The 24,527-nt window shown below is 43.6% G+C and overlaps 1 protein-coding gene across 1 annotated transcript; it reads left to right on the forward strand.

The window, feature by feature from the left end:
• The first annotated feature begins 916 nt into the window (after positions 1 to 916).
• Positions 917 to 24,021, forward strand: LOC144152037 (protein O-linked-mannose beta-1,2-N-acetylglucosaminyltransferase 1-like). Its single transcript, XM_077683227.1, has 19 exons — positions 917 to 1,077; positions 1,150 to 1,227; positions 1,295 to 1,342; positions 3,422 to 3,503; positions 4,701 to 4,850; positions 6,949 to 7,058; positions 9,163 to 9,247; positions 10,276 to 10,402; positions 11,496 to 11,562; positions 11,735 to 11,833; positions 12,721 to 12,810; positions 13,160 to 13,236; positions 14,993 to 15,092; positions 18,331 to 18,380; positions 18,542 to 18,668; positions 19,400 to 19,661; positions 23,332 to 23,505; positions 23,661 to 23,792; positions 23,889 to 24,021. The coding sequence occupies exons 1-19, from the start codon at positions 1,026 to 1,028 to the stop codon at positions 23,998 to 24,000; spliced, it is 2,022 nt and encodes a 673-aa protein (XP_077539353.1). The 5' UTR covers positions 917 to 1,025; the 3' UTR covers positions 24,001 to 24,021.
• Positions 24,022 to 24,527: the final 506 nt, after the last annotated feature.

The following is a 24,527-nucleotide window of genomic DNA, read 5'->3' on the forward strand; positions in this document are numbered from 1 at the left end:
CCACCGGACCGGCTGACGAAGTGGATGTCTATACCGGGACGCGGACGTACGCGTTACAAGAGGATTTGCCCTACCCGGCTGTGTCGTCGAAAGACGACGACGAAAGGGATGATGATTGGTACTGAGTACTGAATAAAACGCTGTGCATGCTTGACTGGTCTTTGCTTTACAGTGCAGTCCAAAACGGCTTCGCACTGCTCGGGTCCGCTGTAAGTGTGGGGAGAGGCTAGCTACAGGTTGACCCCAGCTCTGCTGTTTCTCCAGCCTTGCACCACTAGTGCAAGCTGGGCCAATTTTTTTTCTTCGACGTAATTATAAGTGCGCAGCTCTGTCTAAATTATTCCATTCACACCATGCAGATTATGTCCCGACCATCATGTTTTTCGTCCACTGCGTGTATTGAACAATATGTCGCGGAGGTCGAGATTCCTGTACAGTGAAGCTAGAAAACAAGTATTCTAGTTCACTATTATTCCTGTTCGACAGAAGTGGGCGATGGATCTTAAGACTTAGTTTATCGTTTCCGCTTATCGAATCTTTTAAACTGGTTTAAGTACGCATAAAATTAAAATATTTCCCGATTTTTAGAAACCATGCTAAGGAGTATGGTAGCAAGCTTTCCTTGGGACCACATAACCAACGAGAGTCATATGTGCCCCTTTATTGCTCCCTGTCTTGTGCTCGCAGGGCTTGATTTTGGGCTACCCGCGCTCGCTACTCTGTACCTGGCCATATGTTCGTTTACCAGTGCATGCTTACGCACCTATCGCGCACCTAATCGCCTTTTAAATATTTTTCGATGCCATTTATCCTTGTGGAGTAACCACCTATTCAGAACAAAAGCGAAACATTGACCCTTTCGGCATACTTAGCGACTTCTCGATCCAAGCGTTGGCAACCACATTCAAAATGGCAGCTCCCTGAGATGAGAAAAACGGAAGAGAACGGCATCAAGATTAGAGACGCTCTTTCCTTTTCCTCAGACCTAACTGTTCGTGAAAGCCCGAAATAACGATTCTTTTGTCATGCCGATAATTGCGCGAGTTCTGTGCCACATCCTGTTCAAAAGTGGAGGCGGTAAGTTTGACTGCGAACGCGCGCATCTAAAAACGCCGAACTTACTTGGTGCTGTCACGATTTCCTTTTCAGCTTCTCACTCGCGGCTGAGACTTGTGCTTGCGATTTCTCTGCTGTACATTCTCTTTAGACCGTGGCTATCGTGGAAAGGTAAGGTATTCTAGGCGTCGTTCAATTTAGGCACAGCTGTGAATCGTTTGTTTTCGGCCTTTCACAGGATACGGCTCCAGGGACGGAGATTATGCGCAGGGATCAAACTCGACAGGTAAGATAGAACCGCTCCATTTTGCCGGCGTAAAACATCACGTTTCTGGCTGTCTAGTTGGTTTTACATGTAGGGGGCGGCGATTCTTGCTTTGCCCGGCTGGCTTTCGCACTATCAGACGCCTTTCCGCCCTCAGACTGCGGGTGTGAAGCTGGCTTACCCGCAGTGCAAACGTGCTCAGCGGCAAAACCAAAAGCAGTTTGCGAGGACGAGGCCATAAAATGAAAACTATTTTCATCCCGAACCTTCATCGTTCACTTATGTTTGCGCCGGACAAATTGGGGTGGGAATAAGATACATAGTCGTATAATTATATCAGTTTTTTATTGAGTAAATGGGGTTACGATGCGTGCGTTGTGCACTTCATTGCATTCTGCCTATTAAAAAAGCTTTAGAAATGCAGTTTTTGTTAAATATTTTAATGTGACCAAACCAAGCACTTCAGTGCAGGGAAATATTAATATTTTATTGGGGAGCTTCTGGTTATGGTGAAATGCACATGTTACTCCTTTACGAATGCTTGGTCTGTTTCACTGCTGTAAGGACAGCAGCTGATGATCGATGTTTCGAGCAGCAAAAATTTGGAATTGTTCAATAACCCAGACAACAAATGTTTCTGTTGTACTTTTTGAATCATTTTGCGAACCCCCCCCCCCCCCCCTCCCTTCTCCCCAAGTCATTAAAATATGTTGGCTTCTCCTTAAACACTCTTTGTGCCATGCAAGTAAACCTGGGCGACGTTTAGATTATACGCTGCCTGGAATACCTGAGCCAAATACTACATGCGCACGTCAAGCAGTAAGTGTGCAAATCACTGTGAAAGACGCCGAAAAACCAACCGCGTTCTCTTCAGTTCTCCTCATTATGCACCCCTGGCATGGCCTAAACGTCATTTGGGCCATGGCTGTCCTATTGGCTGTTGCTGGCCAACTTCGCGGCTTATTTCTCGCATTTCCTGTGACGATCCGCTGTCGTCGGCACTTTGTAGCCATGGCTGTACCTGTTTGCATAGTTTTGGCGTTTATTTTGTGTTTTGAGTGTGCGCGGAATTTGAGGGACAAACTCAACATCTTCTTTCAACGAGACCACTCCACAACAAACGTTTATTGCTTCAAAAATGCCCTACCAGTCTGAGCGCGCGTTGGCGAGCAGGCAGCCATGCCTGCGTTTTTGTGGCACCAGACCGGAAATAGACCCCTCCATGTTGCGGAGAAAAGGAGAAAACTCCCCGGCATGTGATATATCGAAGGCCACCGAAGAAAACGCCGCGAGCCGCTTCCCTCACTGGGCGAGAGCGCGCAGCTTTCTTCGCATCGTCCACGGTCGAGTTGAGGGAGAGCAATTATGCGCGACTTCTCATTTCATCACGCGTAGTTTCGGTGATAGTGAATGGATTTGCATAATTCTTGCGGGAAGAGATTGCCGGGGCAATAGACTTGTCCCCAAACTACATTCCCAGTAGTCGATGGTAAGTGTTGCAGGGTCTCTTTAAAAATGACGTGCTCAGCAAGTGAGCAACTGGTATGGCCAGTATTGTGTACGCCATAATTGGCCACCTTGACCGTTACTGTTCCAGCAAAACTTAATAAATACTTGTTTGTTTGCTGTAAATGACTAGTAGTACATATAAAACACCTCACTTCATTCTCCACTATATTGGAATCATCATACTCTGGCGGACTGATTCCAAATGACTAAGAAAAAAGAAACTTTGGGATAATATAATGCAGAGTCAATCTAGCTGCACAGCTGCATCAATGTGGTTAATTTTTGTTACTAAGCAGTCTCAACTAGACCTTGCTTCTTTTCAACGCACGTGCGTCAGAGCCCTTCCTCGCTGCATTTAATGCCCTTTTGATCATTGGTGTGGTGCTGCTTCCATCTGTCGTGCCATTGTTGAGTGTGGATTCGATTTGGATTGGATTGCAAAAGCAGGTTTGTAACCTTTTCTGCGCATACAAGGCCGTCAAAGAGATTGATCTGGGTAACAAGATCCCGGTCCCATTTCGTCCGATCTGTTAACCCTTCCAACATCAATTTCAAAACTTTTTTCCCTACTTGTTTTTATTTTCTGGGCAGGATCAGTTTACGAGGACATGCAAATCGGTATGACGAGTTTGACGGGCTTCCTGAACGCCCTCAAAGTGGATACAGAGTCAGAGTAAGTGGCCGCTAAAAAACTGTCTATATTGCATCGGGATGATTTGGTACGATTGACAATTGCCAGTAACTGTTTGTTGTAATATGCTGTGATAATGCATTGGCCGCGGTGTTGATTGTCCGGAAGATAAGAAATGCTTGTGTAGCGTGATGTGTTTGTACGCTGTAAAAAAAGAAAAGAGAAAGTTAACTGAAAGCGCTTTTTAACATTCATCATAAAAGTAGATATGTGGCAGTGCAACTTCAAAGCCTTTGGTTTTTTGTGTGAGGAAGTATTTTTATACTATTGCAAATACTGTAGTACTAAGGTCCTGTTTACCTGAAGGCCATTCGTTGACACTTATGTTCTTGCCTTGCTAAGAAGGCATAATGTGTGAAGTGTAGTGGTGGGGATTTAATGTCTGCCTTGCCTTCGCTTCTGATCCTAGAAAGAACTTTTGCAATCTGCGTTGCTTTTGCATGCACTGAAAGCGGTGGTTAGCCTATCATGCGTATGTCGGAGCCGCAAATTGGCACTTATTGTGCTTGGCCATACTTTGGCATTTAAATTTTTACATAAGAATTTATTGTGATTCCTGCTTGCAGTAGGGCTACATAAACTTATTCCTGGCTTACCCAACTGGAAGCTGATCGTTCCACTCACCTTCACTGAACCACTTGTATTTCACTTCCTTCTTGATGTATAATTTATTTCTGATTGTTCGAAGAGCATTACAAAAATTTGCTGACAGCATCCCCTTTTCTATTACTCTCATGTGCTACAGAAAAAACCCAGACTGGTTGTTGGCTGCCCTTGCGAAATTCACCTGTATCTTTAAAGCGTACAAATGTGTCCAAGCGAGTAAATTTCTGCCCAAGTGGTATCTACGAAAAAGTCGGAAACGGCAATACCATTCACACTTGAACTACCAAGCTCTCTTCTCGGATAGACTCGCACTACTATTCTAAATCTATCCTCTTCAGAATCGTCTAGAACTGTTTTTCACTTGTGGAAATTAATTAATTTTCATGATGCCGTCTCTGCACGGATAAAAACTTTGAAGTTTAATCTAAAACAGGCTTCGATAGTGCACCATATCCAGACCATCTGAGCTTGTCTTCTAGAGCTTACGAGCTAATGTGTGAAGCATTTATGACTTGGGCGTGTATGCATGTGTAGTGAGGCTTCCCGCCCAATGTGGTGCCTTCGATTCTGCAGGATTATACACGTCGTGCCGGCGATATTGATTGGGGAACGTGTTCCCAACTGTGGCCTGCCGGAGCCCTGTCGTGATGGCTCCTTTGCGGTGCACATCTTCACTGGGAAGGACCATCACGACCAGCCGAGACTTTGCGTCGATGGGAAATAGTACGGACCTTCAAATCTTTTTCACCTCTTCTGTGTTGTCCCCTAACATGACTGACCCAGTGCCCGAGGTGTTCTGCTTCTATGCGTCGAATGCTGGTTCAAAACTAGTTGGTAGTGGTCATTTGAAAGCTGTGTAAGGGACAATTTTATGAGAAATAGTGTTTTTACTGGCGCATAAGGTGAAATTGGACGCAGATTGAGGGATGATAATAAATAAAAGTAGAGGTGTGAAAACAAAATTTTTTGTTTGGATCGAACATGAATGATAAAAACTGGATGCAAATGGAATCAAATGTCCTTGAATGCAATTCGTTGTTTCTGTAGCTCCTGGACATATTGGTCTGATGAAAAAAAAAATAATTTGGCTGGTGAAGACTTCACATGTTTGTGCTGGTACTTGTGCTAGTACAATACAACATAGTACGGTGGTCCGTTTGCAAAGTTATGCTGGGAAATAAAAATGCAGGCTACAATGATTTCACTACACTAGGATTAGAATCAGTAATTAGTGCACCGTGCGGGTGTCTTTCCACCGGCGTCTCATTATAGACAGAAATCTGAATTGCATGCCGTCTTCAGTCCCAATGACTGTGATTTTAAGTCATCAATAGCATTGTGTTACTTACCTAGTTACAGCTGAATCAGATGCCATGCGCAGCTCGCTGTGCCATTATTTGTTCAAAACCCAGCACGGAAAATATTTTTGTTTTCAAGGTGCGAAAAAAAAACACGTCTGCATATTGCATTGAGGGGGGACACGGCTCTTAAAACTATTTCTTTGAATTTTTACATAAACTCTGTGAAATGTGTCAGTCTTGCTGCTTTTTTCCCACTGATTTCAAATATGCCATTATTTTTTTATTCAGTCAATTAGTTGCCAAGATAATTAAAGATAATTAGTCATTTTTGGAGGAACAAGACAAAACACTGTTGGTCATAAAACGGTAACATTTATATTTTGCAATACTGTTGACCCTGGTGAGCACAATAAGAGATCCGTTTTTTTTTATGCACTGATTGGAACTAATTCTACAGCTCATTAAACTTTGGTGTTAGAAATGGGCATTGGAAATGGTTCCTTGCCACTGGTGCCACCAAGGTTTAACGAGCTGTAAAATTTGTTCCAAAAACTGATTCTCTTATTGCACTCACCAGGGTTCATAGTATTGCAAAAAAGAAAGATTACAGTTTTATGACTAACAGTGTTTTGTCTATTGTTCCTCCAAAATGATTAATTATCTCTAAATATCTTGGTAACTAATTGAATGAATCCGAAAATAATAGCATATTTGAAATAAGGGAAGAAAAAGCAGCAAGACTGACGAGTTTCACAGAGTTTACTGAAAAAATAAACGAAGCTGTTTGAAAAGCAGTGTTCTCCCTCAAGTCTGCAGTAGGAAAGCAAATAAGCTTTCAATATAATCCGAATCACTTCTCAATGAGGTATTCTTTTAGCATGCTAAAACCCTAAATTAATTTGCCTCCTGAGCATGCAGAGTAATGATATGTTAGATCTAAGGTACAGCAACCTGCAAAAGAAAAAAGGTAAGCAACAGTTTTCGTGGCAACCCGAAAGTGGCCGCGAAATTGCAATAGTGATACCATTGTCGTTTTTGCGAATAACTAAAACTATTCAAAAAATTTTAATTATAGTGACTTTTGAGGACATATTTGCATTATATTAAGTTTATTGTACTACAAATGTTGCTGGAAGACCAGGAAAAAATACGTTGAAACAGCTTGAAGGGCCCTGGCTACCTTACACAGAGAGCAGCAAGTCAAGCGTGATGGGAGGAATTACAAAACAAGTTACAAGGGGTTACAAAAAAAAGCGTAAAAGTACGCTAGTACAAAACAAGTGTACTATTCTTAATACAAATGGGAAAAGTAACACAGACAGTCTATTTATTTAAAATGGGGTAGACATGTTTGTTTTGCACTTTTCTGCGTGTAAAATGTAAATCTCTTATGCCGATGCAGCTTGGTGTGATATGCAAAACATCTTACGACCTGAGGTGAAAGAGCTTGATGCCTTTTTGCTTCTATGCTCTTCCTCTATTTTATCTGTCTCGTTTATCTCTGACCTTACCTCTTTCAGCATTCTCGGGGCCAACCTGAACGGTGGAGGTCGCGGCATGAATGTGGCCGTCATTGATAGTGTGACGCGATTTGTTCAGCATGTCAGCCACTTCGACACCTATGAAGACGGCAAGTGCCTCTTCACTTGCCTTGACACATACACAAAAGAAGAAGTTGCTGTGAAACATTTGCAAGCCACAGTCCAAAACCCGCAAGTAACGATAAGAGCAATTAAGTGGGTTCCTGCTATATTAGAAAGCTGTAACGGTAATTGAACAATTTGTGCGATCGTCATTAGCTAGAGTATATTGCTTAGTTAGGGCAGCTTCAAACGTGCACACAGGGGTTTTTAATTTGGAGGAGTAGTGTGTCACTTTTGAAAATGCCTTGGTATGGCCTTGAGAGTACTTTAAATTGTTGAATTCTTGTCTCTAAATCTTGTATTAACCTAGTACTGCAGTATCCTATGCGTACTGTTGCTACTGTTCAGATGTAGGGAATGGAAAGGGGTGCTTATAATGAGCTATGCTTTCTTGTTACCACTTCTCATAAATGGATTGTGGTGCAGGAGCAGTCTTGGTGTAAGGTCGTAGTGTCACTCAAAGGAGCCATGAAGACAAAATACAATTTGAGTTTATTAGAAAGACTGCTTAGTCCCGACAACAATGATACCAATATCATCGCAATCTTCAAACAAATAACGGAGATATTAAAGAAAACGTGTGAAACAGTCGCGACCCCCTAGCCTATTTCCCGCAACTTTTCTATGACGTCACGGAACCTTATTGTGCGATTGGCGGCCGCCTAACTGACCTGTCGCGACGACACGTGACTGGACGTCTGTAATGGGGCCTCTAGTTCCATTTGACCGCATCACTTGAATGCTAACGTGCAGTTAACGCACTGAAAATTATGTTTTATTGTTGGTCCATATTACGTCATTCTTGCTCATAACACGTCACTGTGGCGCAAAATTTGGAAGTTTTTAAATACTTCTTGCTTTTTTTTTTTCGTTAAAAAAACATCTTTTGGGGCTGTAATGGAGCTGGATGAGATACTGAATCCTAGTTCTTTCAAATTACACAAAGTTGTATTTTCTCTTCATGGCTCCTTTAATGAGACGGAAGACACTTCTCATTCCAGCCTTAATTACATGTCTTGTATTTCAGGGTATGTCACTGGTGCATCTATACAGTCAATCACAGATACTTTAAATGAAGGGATGGCGAAGTAGTTCTATATATTATTAATTCGTAATTCGAGATATAAAATATGCCTGTCTGAAGCTTATCTGAGCACTCCTCACATCACAGAGCTCTCTGAGATGGGGATAAGTGGTAGCTAATCAGTTTGTTCCCGAAAGCACGGAAAATAAGAAACGTAGTGCGACAACCATTTGGTATAAAAAACTACATGAGCTTAGCTCCCTTCTCCTTCTTTGTCATGAAGCTCACCAAGCGGTCTTCGAGCTTGTTGACGCTATTCAGATGACGCAGGCTTAGATGTGGTGCTAGTCATTCAGTTTGGTACAGGGCTCAACTTCAGTGAGTCATTATTTTGCGCTTCCACTAATTTTACTTGGGTAACATATATAAATAATTCCACGGCATGAATTCCCAATGCACTTGTGTGGTTCAAGCTTGCTTTGTGGGTGTACAGTTTTACTAACTGAACAACCCCGCAGCAATGGTAATTTTCGTATGAAAATTTTTGTGGTTTTATAGGGTATAGTTGGGTGCAAGTTATTATGTGTGAGTTAAAAGCAGAATAGTCCATTATGAAAGCAACTTTACCTAGGTGTCAGTGCTTGTACGGTATCAATTTTTGGTCAAGCTTCATTCATTAATTAATTCATTCATTAATTCATTCATTCTTTCATTAATTCATTCATTCATTCATTCATTTTGTACTAAGACGGTACAATGCTTCAGGTTTGGCTGAGCAGTTATTATATAAGCCAAATGGTGGTTCCAATTTAGCTTTTTTTAAGTTTTTGCTGCAACGTCTCTACTAGACATTCGTTAGCTAAAGACATAATAAAGTCACGTTGCTTGAACTGAGTAAAAGTAGTGACATTGCTTTGCTCCTTGTCTCGTTCTGCTCATAGCCCTGACGTCAGCGATTGGGCCACTGTAATAGTTTTCTGACTTGTTACAGTCTTAGTCCACGGCAGCTGTCTCAAAGACACTACCAGTTGAAAACTGTCCTTGCCGCTTCTTTTTCCCCTTTCCAGATTCCTCCCAGCTGGAGACGCTTCTGCTGAACCTGAGACAGGGGGACATCCTCATCCTTCTCACCTTTGACGAACCGACCCGCAAGTACGTAGAGCCTCTTACTCAAACCCTGAACCTCCTGCTCAAAAAATGGCCGCGGCTTAGCTCAACTAACCTTAGATATGCAAAGCGAAAGCTTGGCTTAGCCTTGTTAAGTCACTTGGTTAACCTTTGATCTAGCTGTAATTATTACACTATTCCTCCAAAGCCTCCCTTTGTCTTCAACCGTGGGCCCGCTTCCAGCATTTTCCTAGCCAAGCGGCTCGCCAGGGGATATATGCGGGGTGGTCAGATGCTGCTTGCCGATGACGACTCAAAGTCTTCAGCTCTTGCGCAATGCTTGGAGAAGATGGCCCTGCCTTGCTCTCATCCATGGCCAAGCTTGCATGCACGCGGCGAGTCACGTGGTCAGGCGCGAATCAACTGTGGAACAAGCTAGCAGCAGCGGCGGCAGCGGCTAGCAAACACGGCCGTCAACAGAGCTCGGCCCGGCGAGTTGTGGGATGCGTTGCCAAGGGTACGGCGCAGCTGTGGTCGAATGAAGGTCAAATTCCATGCAACGGCGAATCCACTCAAAGAAATAAGTAAAGCTTTGCTGTGAAAAAACCTGCGGGCCTTCTGAAGGCATTTAGCTGAACATGCTTCCTGCCAGGGCTCATGCCAAATCTATCTGGCGGGAGCACCATACCTTTCAAAGACGCAGCTAAAATTGTTACGCGTGGCATATTTGTATTTTAAGCTGTTTTTGTTTGTGCTGTGGTATTGATGCTAGGTCAAGTGTAAAGACCTTCGACAAGCTTAGTGAGCCAATACACATGCTGCCTTTCTTCGGCTTTTTTTTTTTAAATTATTGCCAGTCTTCTATAGAATCGTATGTTTCACAGCCTCTCATGTTTTGTAGCTATTCTGTTTTGCATAAACCTCCCTTAGCAATAGTTCGAAGCAAGCATAACATGATTTTTTATACTAGTCCTTCATTTGATTTAGCTGCTTCTTTCTGAAATGTACGTGGTAGACATGGCTGGAATTATCTTCAAACTTTTGCCAACATATTTTTCTTTGCATTTTTGCAGGTTGTCGCAGATTGCCAGGCTGCTTCTTCACGAACTTGGCAGTGCGATGGCACAAAACCTCCACTACCGCTCATCCTGGTATTTCATCACTCAGAAAGGCATATCTGGGTTCTCACCGTACGAGGATGTAAGGCTTTCTTCTGTAACCTTTAGAAACTATAGGAAAGCTTGTATAGACAGCATTTTATGTTTTTAGCTTTAAAGTGTTTTCTCTTATTGTCGGTGCATGTGAATTCGTCCCCATCATTTTTTTTTTGCACGATTTTTTATTTCAGGTACCTTGATTTCGTCTTCATTGCAGTACCTTGGTTCGTATGTTTGCTTTAGTTTTCTATCTTTGCCGATGCATGCAGCATGTGCAATGATCGATGTCACGTGTATCTGGTATTTAATATAGATGCCACTTGCATTTATTTTGGCAGTAATAATAGAGCTTCCAAATCTAGTGCGCACAGCTACTAAATCTCACAAACTTTCATATCTGAAAAAAGAAAAAAAGAATGGAACAAAAGGGGCTTAAAACTGAAAAATAAGCCACCTGCCTTACTTAGTTGGGTTATACCATTTAAAAAGGGAGGGCATGTGTTTTGGCAAGATTTGGAAACAGAATGGCAATTGCATCGTTTGGAAACAGAATGGCAATTGCATCGTTTGGAAACAGAATGGCAATTGCATCGTACCACTGTTGCAGTAAGTGGGTTGACAGGAAATTTTGGTTGACCTTGCAATCTTTTTTTATTCTGGACTCAGAGAGATTATGTATACACTAAAGGACCTGTGTATAAGGCTGGCTGTCTCCCTAAATTTTTGAAAAACAAAAAAAAGGAAAGGTTTACAGACAGAGTTACGTATTAGTTCATATCATCACTATAAATGGTGTAGTATAGCTTGCCAGAGCTGCATGACGTTCAATGTTTGCGTTGTGTGTCTTGTAAATGTATCAGCCACAATGCTGCGAGCATTACCAATTTAGCATCGTTACTGTATGAATAATTACCTTCTCATTCAATTGTGTGGATTGAGCAGCCTCCAGCGTAAACATTTCAGTTCTCTACTTCTTTCCTTTATTCTTCCTACTTTTGTCACATTGTTGCTGTGGGAACCAAAATTTAATCACATGCAGTGGGCCCATTTCGTGGTCCATCATTAGCAATGGTTTCAATTTGCGGAGCTGATGACTTCGCAATTAACTGTACCATTGCGATCGCTCCCCCAAACAGCTGCACTTTGTCGAAGCCAAAGGATGGGCTATTCCGCATGACATTCGTTTCTGCATTCCATTTCAGAGTGAGTCTTTCTCTTTCGGTGTCTGTCTGTCTTTCTCTTTCTGTCTTTGTGTGTGCGTGCATGTGTAGGTTTAATTTAAAATTTAGCTACAGCTCAGCTGTGACATATTCATGAAACAATTGCTGTTGCGTGAGCTGTGTTGTGCACTGATTTTTTCCACCTCCCCGACAAGTGTCCGGCAGGGCCATCCATCCTGATCCCAGGCCTCAAGAGAACCTTGGAAGGAGACAATTTTGCGAGAAGTACCACCACTTCCCGTCGTTCTGCTCGGGTATGTCCTTTTAACTCTAACAGGGGTGAGACAGCTGTGCACAATTATGATACAAATCCGTATTCCTGCGCCAAGCTGCTCCAAAAGCATGAAAACTGAGAAAATTGCATCAAAGACCCCAAAACAGCCTGAAAAGCAAGATTCTGACGGTCACGTCAGCTTCAGTGGCGAAAAAGGCCGACTTGACAACATGATTTTCTGAGCAGTCTCAAGGTGATGCTGTTTTTAGTGGTTTCATTGATCGATCAATCAATAAAAAATGTGGCGATCCTATAGTGAAAAATGTCCTAAAGATCGTTTTTTCTAAATTTTCACTTTCATGCTATACGTTTTATATTCTGTGCATTTTGGAAGTTTCCTTGAGTGCGTTTCCTTGCATCGAGTGCGTGCGATGAGAGTGGCACGTTGAACGCGTGGGCATGGTAGACCACGGCATATTCGTCGTCGCTTGCGTCAGCTTGTCCGGTGACACCTGCAACAATAGCACATCGGCATCGGCATTGAGGGACCCATGCTCCTTGCTCCGCCCCGATGACTAAGCGAGGACGGGTCACTCGGTCGCGCGTGTTGACGCTCGAGTTTTAAAACGGCGGTGCCGAACGAGTGCGGAACACCGCAGAGCACTTCACGCACGCGGCTGGGTTTCTGTTGGGAGGGGAGACTAATATTGTTCGTTATATCCATTGGCAGGTCAATTTTACTTCGTTACAACGAGGCTTCAAATGGCTGGTTCTCTATGGAGATTTCAAGGAGAATTTAATTTACTTCCTTATATCCATTACAACGAAGTTCGATCGTATTTCAGTGCTTCACAGTGACTCGACTCAGTTCAATGTTATGTCTTGTGCAAGTTCTACTGGAATCTGTCCTCATCTCTTTTCCTTTAGGGGACGTCATTGACAACCCCCTCCTCCCCAATCCCAGCGTGAAGTCTCCAAACAGCAAGATATTCTCAACACCTGTCATCGTAATGAGCGGTACGTACCACGCAATGGTAATACTTTATAACACCAAACAGAAAAACTGCATGAAGTCACTGGTCTGTTGCTATAGACCTTTTCAACTTCTACGTCCTGTAAGCTGCCATTTTATCAGTGGGCTGTGCTAGCGGCCCTATAATTAGCGCAGTCGACAGGAACGTGTAACTGCGCATGCGCAACACAGCCCAGGACATGTCCTGATCTCATGAAAGATTAACGAATGAAAAGGTTTATAATCAGCAGTGCTTAGGTTGTGGAAGCATGAGTAGCTGGCTGAATTGAAACGGAGTGCTCTGCCAGTTGGCATGATCGCTGCTGACTTGAAATCTTTCACGGCTGTTTTTAGGGGAGGATGTTCGTCATCTGCCGCTGACTCTGGAGACCCTTGTGATGCAACCTGGCATCGATCCACGGCATGTCATGGTACGTGATGCAAGCGATTTCTTAATAGCCATTGCGCTGTGTTTGTTAGTCAAACAACGGAATTAAGGAACAGACATTGAGGAGTTGGAACAAGAAGTTGGAAGTGAAACTTCGCTGTGCATAATTCAGTTAGAGGGGCTACATTAAGACAAAATACTAGCTTGTTTTTAATTTGAAGTTACAGGCAGAGACTTAATAATCTGGGCCACGCGATCGCGTGGCAAAAGTCACCAATGTGCACTATGGAGGCCTGGCACCCATTGTCGAGACCGGCCCGGCGCATGCGCGTCCTTTTTTACTCGAAGGCACGCAGATTTTCTCGCTTCCTACAGGGGTGCTGCGATGGTCACTGAAGCACTGCAGAGCAATGCCTTTGTAGCACACTAGCACACCTTTCATCCCGATGGAACGTTTGCTGCCCAATGTGACGATTATGCCGGCTTTGGCGCAAGTTGACGAATGCCGAAGTGCGGCAAGAACCGACAATTTATATGCATATACTATATGTATTTATATTATTTCAAAGTAACTTAAAGGCAGCAGAAACTCCGAGACAACATTTTGTGAAACTTGCAGATCGCCTACTTTATTGGGAGCAGAAAGCGAGCTGAATGATAAGTTCAGTGGTCAAGTATTATACAAAATAAAAAAAGGAATAAAGGTTCGCAATTAATCTCGCTGGCACTTTGTTGTCGATAGCGCGGCACCTTGTGATTGGGCTTTGTGCACGCTTCATTCGGCGACGCTGTTCGCAAGCCGCTAGTCTCTTGCGGTAAACATTCAAGTGCAAAAAAGAAAAATACCAAACAAAACATTCCGCGTAATAATTTATCAGGTTGCGAGGAGCACTTGCGCCAAAGCCGGCGCAATCGTCACATTTGTCTGGAAACGTTCCATCAGGATGCAAGGTGTACTACAAAGGCATTGCTCTGCAGTACTTCGGTGACCATCACAGCACCCCTGCAGAAAGCGAGAAAATCTGCATGCCTTCGAGTAAAAAAAGGACGCGCATACACGCTGCGCCGGTCTTGACAACAGGCACCAGGCCTCCAGGGTGCACATCGGTGACTTTTGCCATGCGCTCGCGTGGTTTAGAATATTAAGTCTCTGCCTGTACATTTGTGTTAGCCTTTGGTAATTCCCTCAGCCTAGTTAATTGCAGCCCTAAAAGATGTATTTTTACCCGAAAAATATGCTGATTTAGTGGCGATTTGCTTGTTTGTTTGCTTTTTCATGAAGGAATAACCAAATAGGAAAGGTTTGAAAGGAATAAATAATATACGCAGGGGTTTAACGTCAAGCATGTCTGTTATGTTCTCAGGCAGGCACTACTATTCTTGTCATGCTATGCACACAATAATGCTTGGGGCTTTGATCATTGCTGTTAAACCAAGCAGGAACAAAAGACAGGGGAAAAATACAAAGTGCCATGGCAGCTTGGGCTTTTGTGTGGTCCCATAAATTGTATCGGTAGCAAAAATTCTGAGTTCAGCGCAGAGGCGTGTATGTGTAGTTCATCAAGTTCGGGTTCCATGTGGTGAAGCAATTCCTAGACTATGAGGCAGGCCTAGTGCGCTCACCACCTCTGGTTCTTTGATGCGCATTTAAATCTTGTGCCAATGGGCTTTCTTGTTGCTTTGCCTGCATCAGATACGTGTACTTTTTATCCGACTACTGCAGTGATCAAAGTGATAACACTTATGTGAAGATATGTGAAGCTGTCCAAATGTTCCGCTGTATCTGATTCTGTGTGCAGGTGTTCTACCTTCCTGAGAACCCAGAAGTGAAGGAGCTCTGTGATCTATTTGAGTTTGCAGCAGAGCAGATCGACAGTGCCAAGATTGCCAAGACATGTGGTTGGTGCCATTTGCCGTTTTATTCTGTAGCGTGCAACGTAAGACATAATATGTTGCTGGTACACTGCCTAGGCATTCCGATGTGACTTCGTGTTGAAAAAGCTGCCCTTAGAGATGCAGGTCAGTGTAAGGCAGTGTCAATATTGTCGCGAAGACAAGAACGATGCAGTTGTCTTGAATGAGAAACACGTTTATTGGAGCGAACTTGTGCTCCCCTAACAACTCAAAAGAATACAGAGGCGGCGAAGCAGCGGTCAACAAAGTGACTTGCACAGGCGAGTGTCGTCGAATCGAATGCCCCGGCGTCCGCACTGCAGGCTTTTTATCTTTCGGCGCGCGTGGTTCTCGAAACGTCGATTCACATCGAGAACATAGTAGATCCAAGAAGATTATTCTGGGCTGTTCACGTTAGATCGGAATGCTCTCCCTATCACGACAGATAACACATGCGGCACAGAAAGAAAGAATGGAACACGCACTTCCCTTGGCGCAGAGACAACACAGACCGGCGCAGCCGGGCGGTAAAAGCAAAACACAAATAAACAAACCCAATGTATGGTTCGCGGCATTACCCCCCCTCTAAGAGTGCATCGACCCGATGCTAACATAGGCGACAGTCCGAAAATAAAAATAAAATTCGTTATCGTCCGTAGAAAGGCTTTAAGCGAACCACGTGAACGACTTCGGGCCGCGTGCGTCGTCGTGATGTTCCGGAATCACCATCGGGGATCACCTCGTAGGTAAGTTGGCCGACACGTCGTAGAATCTGGTAGGGTCCGAAATACCGTCGCAGGAGCTTCTCACTGAGTCCGCGTCGTTGGATGGGAGTCCATACCCACACACGATCCCCTGGTTGGTACTCGGCGTCTCGGCGTCGGAGGTTGTAGCGGCCCGCATCCACCAGCTGCTGGTCCGTTATACGAACTCGAGCGAGCTGGCGGGCCTCCTCTGCACGTTGAAGATATCCGTAGACGTCGGCGTTGAGGTCGTCGTCTTCTACGTGCGGAAGCATGGCGTCGAGCATCGTAGTTGGCCTTCTACCGTAGACAAGCTTGAACGGCGTCAGCTGCGTCGTCTCCTGGATAGCCGTGTTGTACGCAAACATGACATACGGGAGCACTTCGTCCCAAGTCTTATGTTCAACGTCAACGTACATTGACAGCATATCTGCGATTGTCTTGTTCAGACGTTCTGTTAGTCCGTTCGTTTGGGGGTGGTACGCCGAGAGGTACGGGGATCGATACCCAGCACCTCCACCAGATGTCGCGAAGACAAGAACGATGCAGTTGTCTTGAATGAGAAACACGTTTATTGGAGCGAACTTGTGCTCCCCTAACAACTCAAAAGAATACAGAGGCGGCGAAGCAGCGGTCAACAAAGTGACTTGCACAGGCGAGTGTCGTCGAATCGAATGCCCCGGCGTCCGCACTGCAGGCTTTTTATCTTTCGGCGCGCGTGGTTCTCGAAACGTCGATTCACATTGAGAACATAGTAGATCCAAGAAGATTATTCTGGGCTGTTCACGTTAGATCGGAATGCTCTCCTATCACGACAGATAACACATGCGGCACAGAAAGAAAGAATGGAACACGCGCTTCCCTTGGCGCAGAGATAACACAGACCGGCGCAGCCAGGCGGTAAAAGCAAAACACAAATAAACAAACCCAATGTATGGTTCGCGGCAATATGTCGCCCTGAAAGCCTGACCTAATCTTGTTGTTTTGTGTAAGCAGGGAATAAAATAAAGGCTGATTGAGGCATACGTTCTTGAAAGTGGTTTTCGTATTGTGCCTTTATTATACCATCCAGAATGGAAACAACTGGTGTAAATATTTGCTTTGAATTGAATAGAAGTCATGAAACTTTTGCCAGTTGGTGCATTTTAGTGAGTTTCCTGCACGTAAGGCATGGCTTCTGCCCTAACTACTGGCAGTGCTACTTATACACAAAATTTTTGTGGTGTCAGTTTAAATAATGTTAGAGAGAGCATAGAAAAAAAAAAAGAACAAGTCCTATATTTTTATATTGCATTTTCAGCTCTCAAGGATAGATTCTGCCACACTTGTTGGTGAATGATGTAGTGATGCAGTTATTTTAAACCAGCTGTTTTCCATTGTATCGATGTACTACTTGTTTTTGTCATTTGGTCACGCAGCACATGAATATATTGGTGATACCACGACCAAGGTGCTCTGTCACAAAGAAAAAAAAAAGGGCATGAAATGTCACTAAATGTTTAGGTATTTTAATCAGTGTCACTAAATGTCCAGGTATTTTAACCAACGATGTCCCTTTTCCCCCTTCCCAATTTAGTAGTGTCACACCCAAGCGTGCATTGACTATTTCAGTTCAGGCATCTACCATGGAAATCACGCTTCAAATGTGATTTCTGGTTTCAAACCTCGATTAAAGACTTTCTATCTGTGCTAGGTTAGCAGAACATGATCGTTAAACAAAGTCAACTCACAAGAGTACAAGAAGTAATGGCAGAATCTAAGTGTTGTTAGCTTTGTAACCTCCCTATTGCACCAATACTGCAAGAAAGCACTTTCCAAGCAACAAGTCCACACTAGGCAAAGCCCCCCCCCCCCCCCCCGAAAGTGTAAAATAACTCATACTGTCAACTTTTCAACTTCAAGTTTCAACTTTTTAAAGGAGTACTGGCAGGAAATTTTTGTGTTCTACCAGCCCAGTCATGACTGAATGGCACGTTAGATGATTGAGCACAGCTTGAATAATTATATACAGCCTCATTTATTCATGCCAGTTTCGGTTTTGACCAAACGAAGACTGAGGTGGCCACCATGACGGGAGGGCACTCACCGGCGTGTTGGCTATGTCACGGAAGCCCCGACGTTGGCAGTTTGGGGCAAGGCGCCCATCGCGTCCTGCTGACGCCGATGTCGAAAAGAAATCCGTTGTGAGCTTTCTCGTGCATGCAAAGGCTAAAATTAATTTAAAGTATGTTATACTTAGAGATTAAACTTCTTGGGAGATGTCTTCGCAAACAAAGGAAGCTTTTTACGTAGACATCTCAGCTTTGAAATTTCAAGTCAGTGCTCCTTTAAGACTGAGGCTAGATTTTCTAGACCCCCAATATCTGAAGCAGTGCAGGAACATGCCTATGTATGAGCTGGGCTCTCAGTCAAAAGGAATGCTTTAACGTTTGCAGTGGAACAATAAACAAGTCCACTTGTGCTGCATTCTCATCTCTCTTCTCTCTCTTGTTCATTTGTAGATCAGTTCACCGAAGCCTTTGACTCTGCGGAACGCCAGTTTTCAGATGCGGTACGTGGAGGCTTTCGGAGATCAGCACGAAATTGACGTACAGATTCCGAAACCTTGGGAGCTGAGTTGCTAGTGCCGATGGCATTGCTCACCTATAAAGCAGTGCAAAGCTAGATTTCTCGTGACAATATTTTTGCTCTCTTATGCTTTGTCTCTTGCAGGCCCACTTTGTGGTGATCGAGGAAGGTGTCCTGCTGGGTCCCGACTTCCTGTCCTACCTGGGTCAGCTTCTTCCACTGCTGGAACTGGACTCCACCATCAGCAGCATCTCGGCATGGAATGACAATGGTCAGGGCACAATGCGTGCAGGATTTATGTATGAAAGCGGGAGCTGTCGCAGTGGGACCGATGGTGTCCTGTCAAAAGACTAATGCATTTTCCCATAGACTGGTTGGTCGACCGAAAAGCTCTGATAAGATCTCTGGACACCCAGCACGTGTGTGCAGCAGGGATTCCATTGTGTCAAAACGCTTACTTGAAAATTGCAAAAGGGGAACGGTTCTAGATAAGACAATACACGCATCGATCAGGAATGAGGAGTACAATAGCATCCCTTTATCTCATAAACCACGTATTGGTATTCAGTTAGATGGTTCATAGATGCGTTCACTTAGTGTGCAAAAAATCTTCGCATGGGCTCATTCTTCGTACGTTTGTGATTTGGGTCTTTGAAGGTTTGGCAATCGACTTGACACACTTTCAGTGAAGGTTGAAAGCACGTTTGATGCTGTATTGACGCAAGAAAGTTCTCGCGCTTCTTTCAACTTTATTTAGGACGGGATGGTAAAGTTGTTTTTGTTGATTGGACGCACTTTCACGATCAATTGACGAACGATTGGACGCACTTTCACGATCAATTGACGATCGATTGGACGCACTTTGAGCGAAGGTTGGACGCACTTCTAGTGAAGGTTTTCATGAACTTATGGCACAGTTTTGTTGCGATAAAGCTTTCGAGCTTCTCTCAACTTTCTTTAGGAAAAGATGGCAAAGATTTTTTTTTCCCTACCTCTCGACAGGTTTCCAGGGTGTCTCAGGAAACAACAAGAAGGTGTATCGCATTGAGAACCTGACGGGCATGGGGTTTGTAGTGCGGAGAGGCTTCCCGGCACAAACTTGGTGCGAGCGGCGCTTCACTTCCGATGGATCTCCGAGTGGAGGCGACACGCTCTCGCCCGATGCTTCGAGGGTGATGCGGGTGTCTGATCTCGTGTCCACCGCGGAAACTCCATCGTCAGAGGCTCTTGAGGCTCTGCTATCTCGTGACAGGGTCACGGACATGTGAGAGGATTTTTAACTTCTACTGGTTCTGCTCCTTTTGCTTGCTTGGTTAGTGTATTTGAGGAACACGCTTTCTTTGGCTGTTAAAAGGGTTGTAAAGACAAAATACAACATTTTTGCGTTATGCAACTTTGTTCATTTCGAAAGAAGTAGCCTTTGGTGACTCACTCAGCTCAATTCAAGGCACAACAAATGCCTTTTTAACCGAGAATGGAACAAATATGTACTGGAAAACTTTCAAATTTTGTCCCACAGTGAAATGATATGGGCAGGAGGACTTTATATGAGCTGGCACTAAAAATTTTGTTGTCATTGTGTTAACTACACATTACCATTCAAGTGATATAACCAAATGGGACTACAGTCCCAAATATCATCGCCCAGTCTTGGTTCTAAGCGGTGTATTATGTTGTCAGCTGCAGTCACACTAGCAAGATTCTGGGATGTCATAGAGAAATCGTCTAAAGTTGCTGTGGAGTCACCACTGCTTTCTATGTTTTCTTCGGTATCTCGATTATTTGTTTGAAGCTTGCAGTGAAATTATTATCATTGTTATCAGGACAAAGCTGTCTTTTTAATGAACCGAGGTTCTATTTTGTCTTCATGGCCCTCTTAACTCTTTCATTACCGCACCCATTCAAAATCATTCAATTTGAACGATAACTTAGGTGCCCCTTTTCGTAGCATTCCAGGCGTTTCTAAAACAAGTAAAGATATTTGAGGTTAGCTCAAAAACTGCCCTTTCCAAATCAGTTTTGTTAATGAAAACGTAATTTTTGACATGCATTTGCATTACCTGGGTGTGGAAATGGGGCAAGGTCGTCGCGCGTCACTACTACCAAAGAAGAAGGCATGCCGTTCATAATTACTCTGCATCCACGTTCAGGTTTTGTTATCAGGGCACCAATGGTGCATCAGGAGATGATTTTCAATCAGCAGGTTTGCACTCTGACAGGAATGATCACTGAAACCAGAAGAAAATATCAAGCAGTGCCTGTTTGCAAAGTCACTTTATGATTTTAGGCAGTATTATTGCCTTTACGCACAATGTTCTGGATTGTGTTGTAGTTTTAATTAACACAGGACCATTCCCAAACAGTTTACAACAGTTTCAGTTTCGTTTCTGCATAGCGAAATTCATATTTGATGCTACTACACAGTTACCCAACTTCTAGCTGATCTGCTGTGGTGCCTTCAATGCCCGCTACTGAACCTCGAAAAAAGTATGCCGCTCATAATTTTACCCCACCCTGACCAAATTTCTGTAGTAAGAACTGCAGATGCAAGTCAAAAGATAACACCCAGTCGTTGGATATCCATTTGGACAAGGAGAGGGCTTCAAACCAGCCTTGTACACCGCCAGCAGTTCACTGGCCAGTTTTGTTTTCATACAAGGGTGTCTCCGGAGCTTTAGTGTTCAAACATGTCTCTAACAAGTTTGGTATTGTTTCGTTTCAAAAATGTTAGGTGGCGCTGCAATGCAAGAGGCTTAAAGGGGTGAACTCTTTTTGTCGTGTGACAGCTGCTTGGTGAAAGCTTGCTGGGCATTATCATAGCGCATTGAACATCATTCCTGCAGGCAGGGATACAATAGCGAGTCAGATGATAACAATCCGCAAGCTTATGTTCTGACAGATAACTGACAACTAACGACAACAAGCATCAACCACCGAGTTTCGTTTTCAACTCCAAGCAGATTTCTCCACGTCGCAGGCTTGACCCGAATATTGTGCTGGCCAAAAATGCAATGTCAGTCATTGCAAGATGTTTTTTGGCACATGGGGACAAATTGGTGCCTCTGATAATGTCCAGCTGCCAAATTTCTTCCAGAGAACCACCCAAAATTGCGCATATTGATTTGGAGGTCGGGCTTCACTGCAGGGCACGGGCACCACACGTGATAACCTTTTTTTTTATATCTGACAAACGGCTCTGCACAGGTCGACATTTTTTGCTAGGATGTGTTTTTCAAACATTTCCCTACAAAATGTATATTCAAAGTTTTTTTTATACTATGGGTGGCTTGTTATACATAACTTCTTTATCATTTTCTAACAAAAATTTTGATTTTGATAATTTTTTTCACGACCAATATGTATGACAACATTTTAAAAACTGGTGTTGTTGGAAAGGGTGCTGAATCATCTCCATTTTATGCTGCTGCAAGAGTATGTACCTACCAATGTCTTTATCACAAAAAAAAATGTTTTCTTAGACTCAAGAAGTCGGTCAGTTTCCTGCGGTAATGAAAGAGTTAAGGTTGTTGAATTCTCTGTGACCTAGTGTTGCGGACTTGTACGCGTATTTTAGCTGAAGCCATAGCCAGGCACTAAATGTGAATCTGCTGATCTTGTCTCCATTATCATCATCATCATCATCCCATTGATGTCCGCTGTTGGACTCCGTAGACTTTGAACATTTCTTATCCTCTGCCTACAAAATCCATTATTCACCTCTGGATTTTCGTATCGCTTACCCCTACAAATTTCAGACTGGAGAGGGGGATCTGGTGGTAATTGTAGCACGGTTCAAACTTCATTGGCGGCCTGTTTGGAACTGGAGATTATCTAATGTAATGCTGGGCAAAATGTCAGCGAAACCAAAGGTGATGTAACTTGTCGAAATGAAAACTTTTGTAAAAGACTAACTTTCTGACAATGTGAGAATACTTTTCAAAGTGATAGTAGGGCAACTCGAATGTGCTGAAGAAATGGGCTTGCCATCAGTATACTATATATACACCACAGGCGAAAGATGAGTAGTATGACCTATACAGGGTGTTGCGACGACAACTGGAACACTTTAAAAATTTTTCCTGAGCGATCCGCCGCTCTGTTCGCGCTCAAACTTCACACAAAGGTCGCATTTTGTGGTCTATTTTGTTTGACACCGGGAACAACAACGGTACTTACCTGTTTATTCTGAAAATAAATAAAAACGATTTTCGCCTATGAGAAAATGGCCGCTGATTTGGACGTGCGAGCCAGCGCAAGTTGATGTTGGAACGACGGAACCACCTGCAGAGTGAAACGCATGTTTGGGATTCACGTACGGAGCCAAATGGTGCAGCAGACGATCAGAAAATGCACCTAGAAATGAGCTAACAGACGATCAGAAAACCCGGTTTTCGGGCTCGCACGTCCAAATCGCCGCCATTTTCCCATAGGCGAAAATCGTTTTTATTTATTTTCAGAATAAACAGGTAACTACCGTTGTTGTTCCCGGTGTCAAACAAAATAGACCACAAAATGCGACCTTTGTGTGAAGTTTGAGCGCGAACAGAGCGGCCGATCGCTCAGGAAAAATTTTTAAAGTGTTCCAGTTATCGTCGCAACACACTGTATAATATCTCGCTTTTGGTTAAAGACTTGACCGCACGTGATTGCAGTCCTGATTAGAAAGGTGAAGATGTTCCCACTTCATTTAACGAAGCTGAAAAGGGGAAATATCTGATATCTCAGCTTATCCTATGGCATTTAGAAACCATTGCAAGCATGACGCTTGTTCTGCCCTAGCCGTTGCCACTTTTTGAAGGACTTGGGTATATATGGCTGAATCAGTTCGAAATGGAGTTATCTCACGGCTTTGCGGCAGGTCAGCAGCTCTTAGCCCTCAAACCCAGACTTAATTAATCTCTCTTTTGTTGTTGCACTATCTCTTCGGTGCCCAGGGAGCTGGGAGTGACCATTGACGATTTGGAGACCCTTGAGCGATCACACTACGAAAAGGTGTTGCACACTCTTCTGAGCACCAGTCAGGCTTGGGCGCTCATTCAACGATACCTTGCCATGTGTAGCACTGGGTCATGGCTCCCGCATCTGTCCAGTTCTGCGACGTCGAACAGGTATCCTCACCTGAACATGCATGTCTTTTTTTTTTTTTTTTCACATGAATTTGCTTTTTGTAACATAAATGTGCGTTTACGATTTGTCGTTTACGTGGCGGAAGTCTGCTATGCTTACTGGAAATTTATGCACCTTTTTGTTCAATTTCTTCCAGGCCCGCAATCAGCATCTACTTTGACCAAACGTCGAAAGATGATTTCGAGACATTACAAGCTCTCTGCTCCTGCTTTGGCCTGTACTACCATCCAAAATTTTTACCAAGGGGACTGTATCGAGGAATGTTGAGGTATCGAAGTTTTTCAGGAGGCTGACAGTATTTTCAAGCATCGGTGTTCCCTTGATATTTGTGTGCTGATTTTTTCTCCATGCTTGGTGTTTTCAGGTTCACATGGAAGGAGCGTGATATGTTCCTGATTGGGCGTTATTCTCCTTACTACAAGTACAAGCCGAAAAACATGAACCCAGTGTCCCTGCATGGTGTTGCTGCTGGTTAATAAAGCACGTGAACCTCCTCAGTTGGTGATTCGATGTACAAATGCTCTCTGTTCATTTAATTGTGTTCTGTTTAGTGTCCATTCTGATCCGGTACTAGGATCAGAAGGATCCGGTACTAGGATGAGAGCACATGGAAAAAGTGGTAAGTTGTACTGTTTTGGCTTAGAGTATGGAGTTCATTTCTCTTATAGAAAGAATACTCGGCATCAGGAGCAATTTAAGACATTAAAAAACAAACCTAACTAGGCCCCAACCATGGTGATGGCTTTCCAGGTGGAGGCGAAAAGCGAAAACACTCGTGTATTGCGATTTCAGCACACGTTAAAGATCTTTAAGTGGTTTTCAAAATTCATTCGGAGCCCTCTACTACGGAGCTCATCATTCGGAGCCCTCCACTTGACACAGTTTATGTTGATCATTACAATCAATATTAATTTTCAGTGAGCTAATTTTGGGCATTATAGTGGCAGGGGGGCAGATAGTTAGACGGGCAGATGAAATCAAGACGTTTGTGGAGACAAATTGG

This window comes from Haemaphysalis longicornis, unplaced genomic scaffold (assembly GCF_048455015.1).
Source record: "Haemaphysalis longicornis isolate Haplotype H1 unplaced genomic scaffold, Haemaphysalis longicornis Haplotype H1 scaffold_9, whole genome shotgun sequence".
Classification (NCBI taxonomy): Eukaryota; Metazoa; Arthropoda; class Arachnida; order Ixodida; family Ixodidae; genus Haemaphysalis; species Haemaphysalis longicornis.

Coding starts and splice junctions, on each gene's coding strand:
- LOC144152037 (XM_077683227.1), top strand. CDS start 1,026: ATGCCGATAATTGCGCGAGTTCTGTGCCACATCCTGTTCAAAAGTGGA. Junction 3,504..4,700: donor AAAGTGGATACAGAGTCAGA/GTAAGTGGCCGC, acceptor TCGATTCTGCAG/GATTATACACGTCGTGCCGG. Junction 18,381..18,541: donor AACGCCAGTTTTCAGATGCG/GTACGTGGAGGC, acceptor TGTCTCTTGCAG/GCCCACTTTGTGGTGATCGA.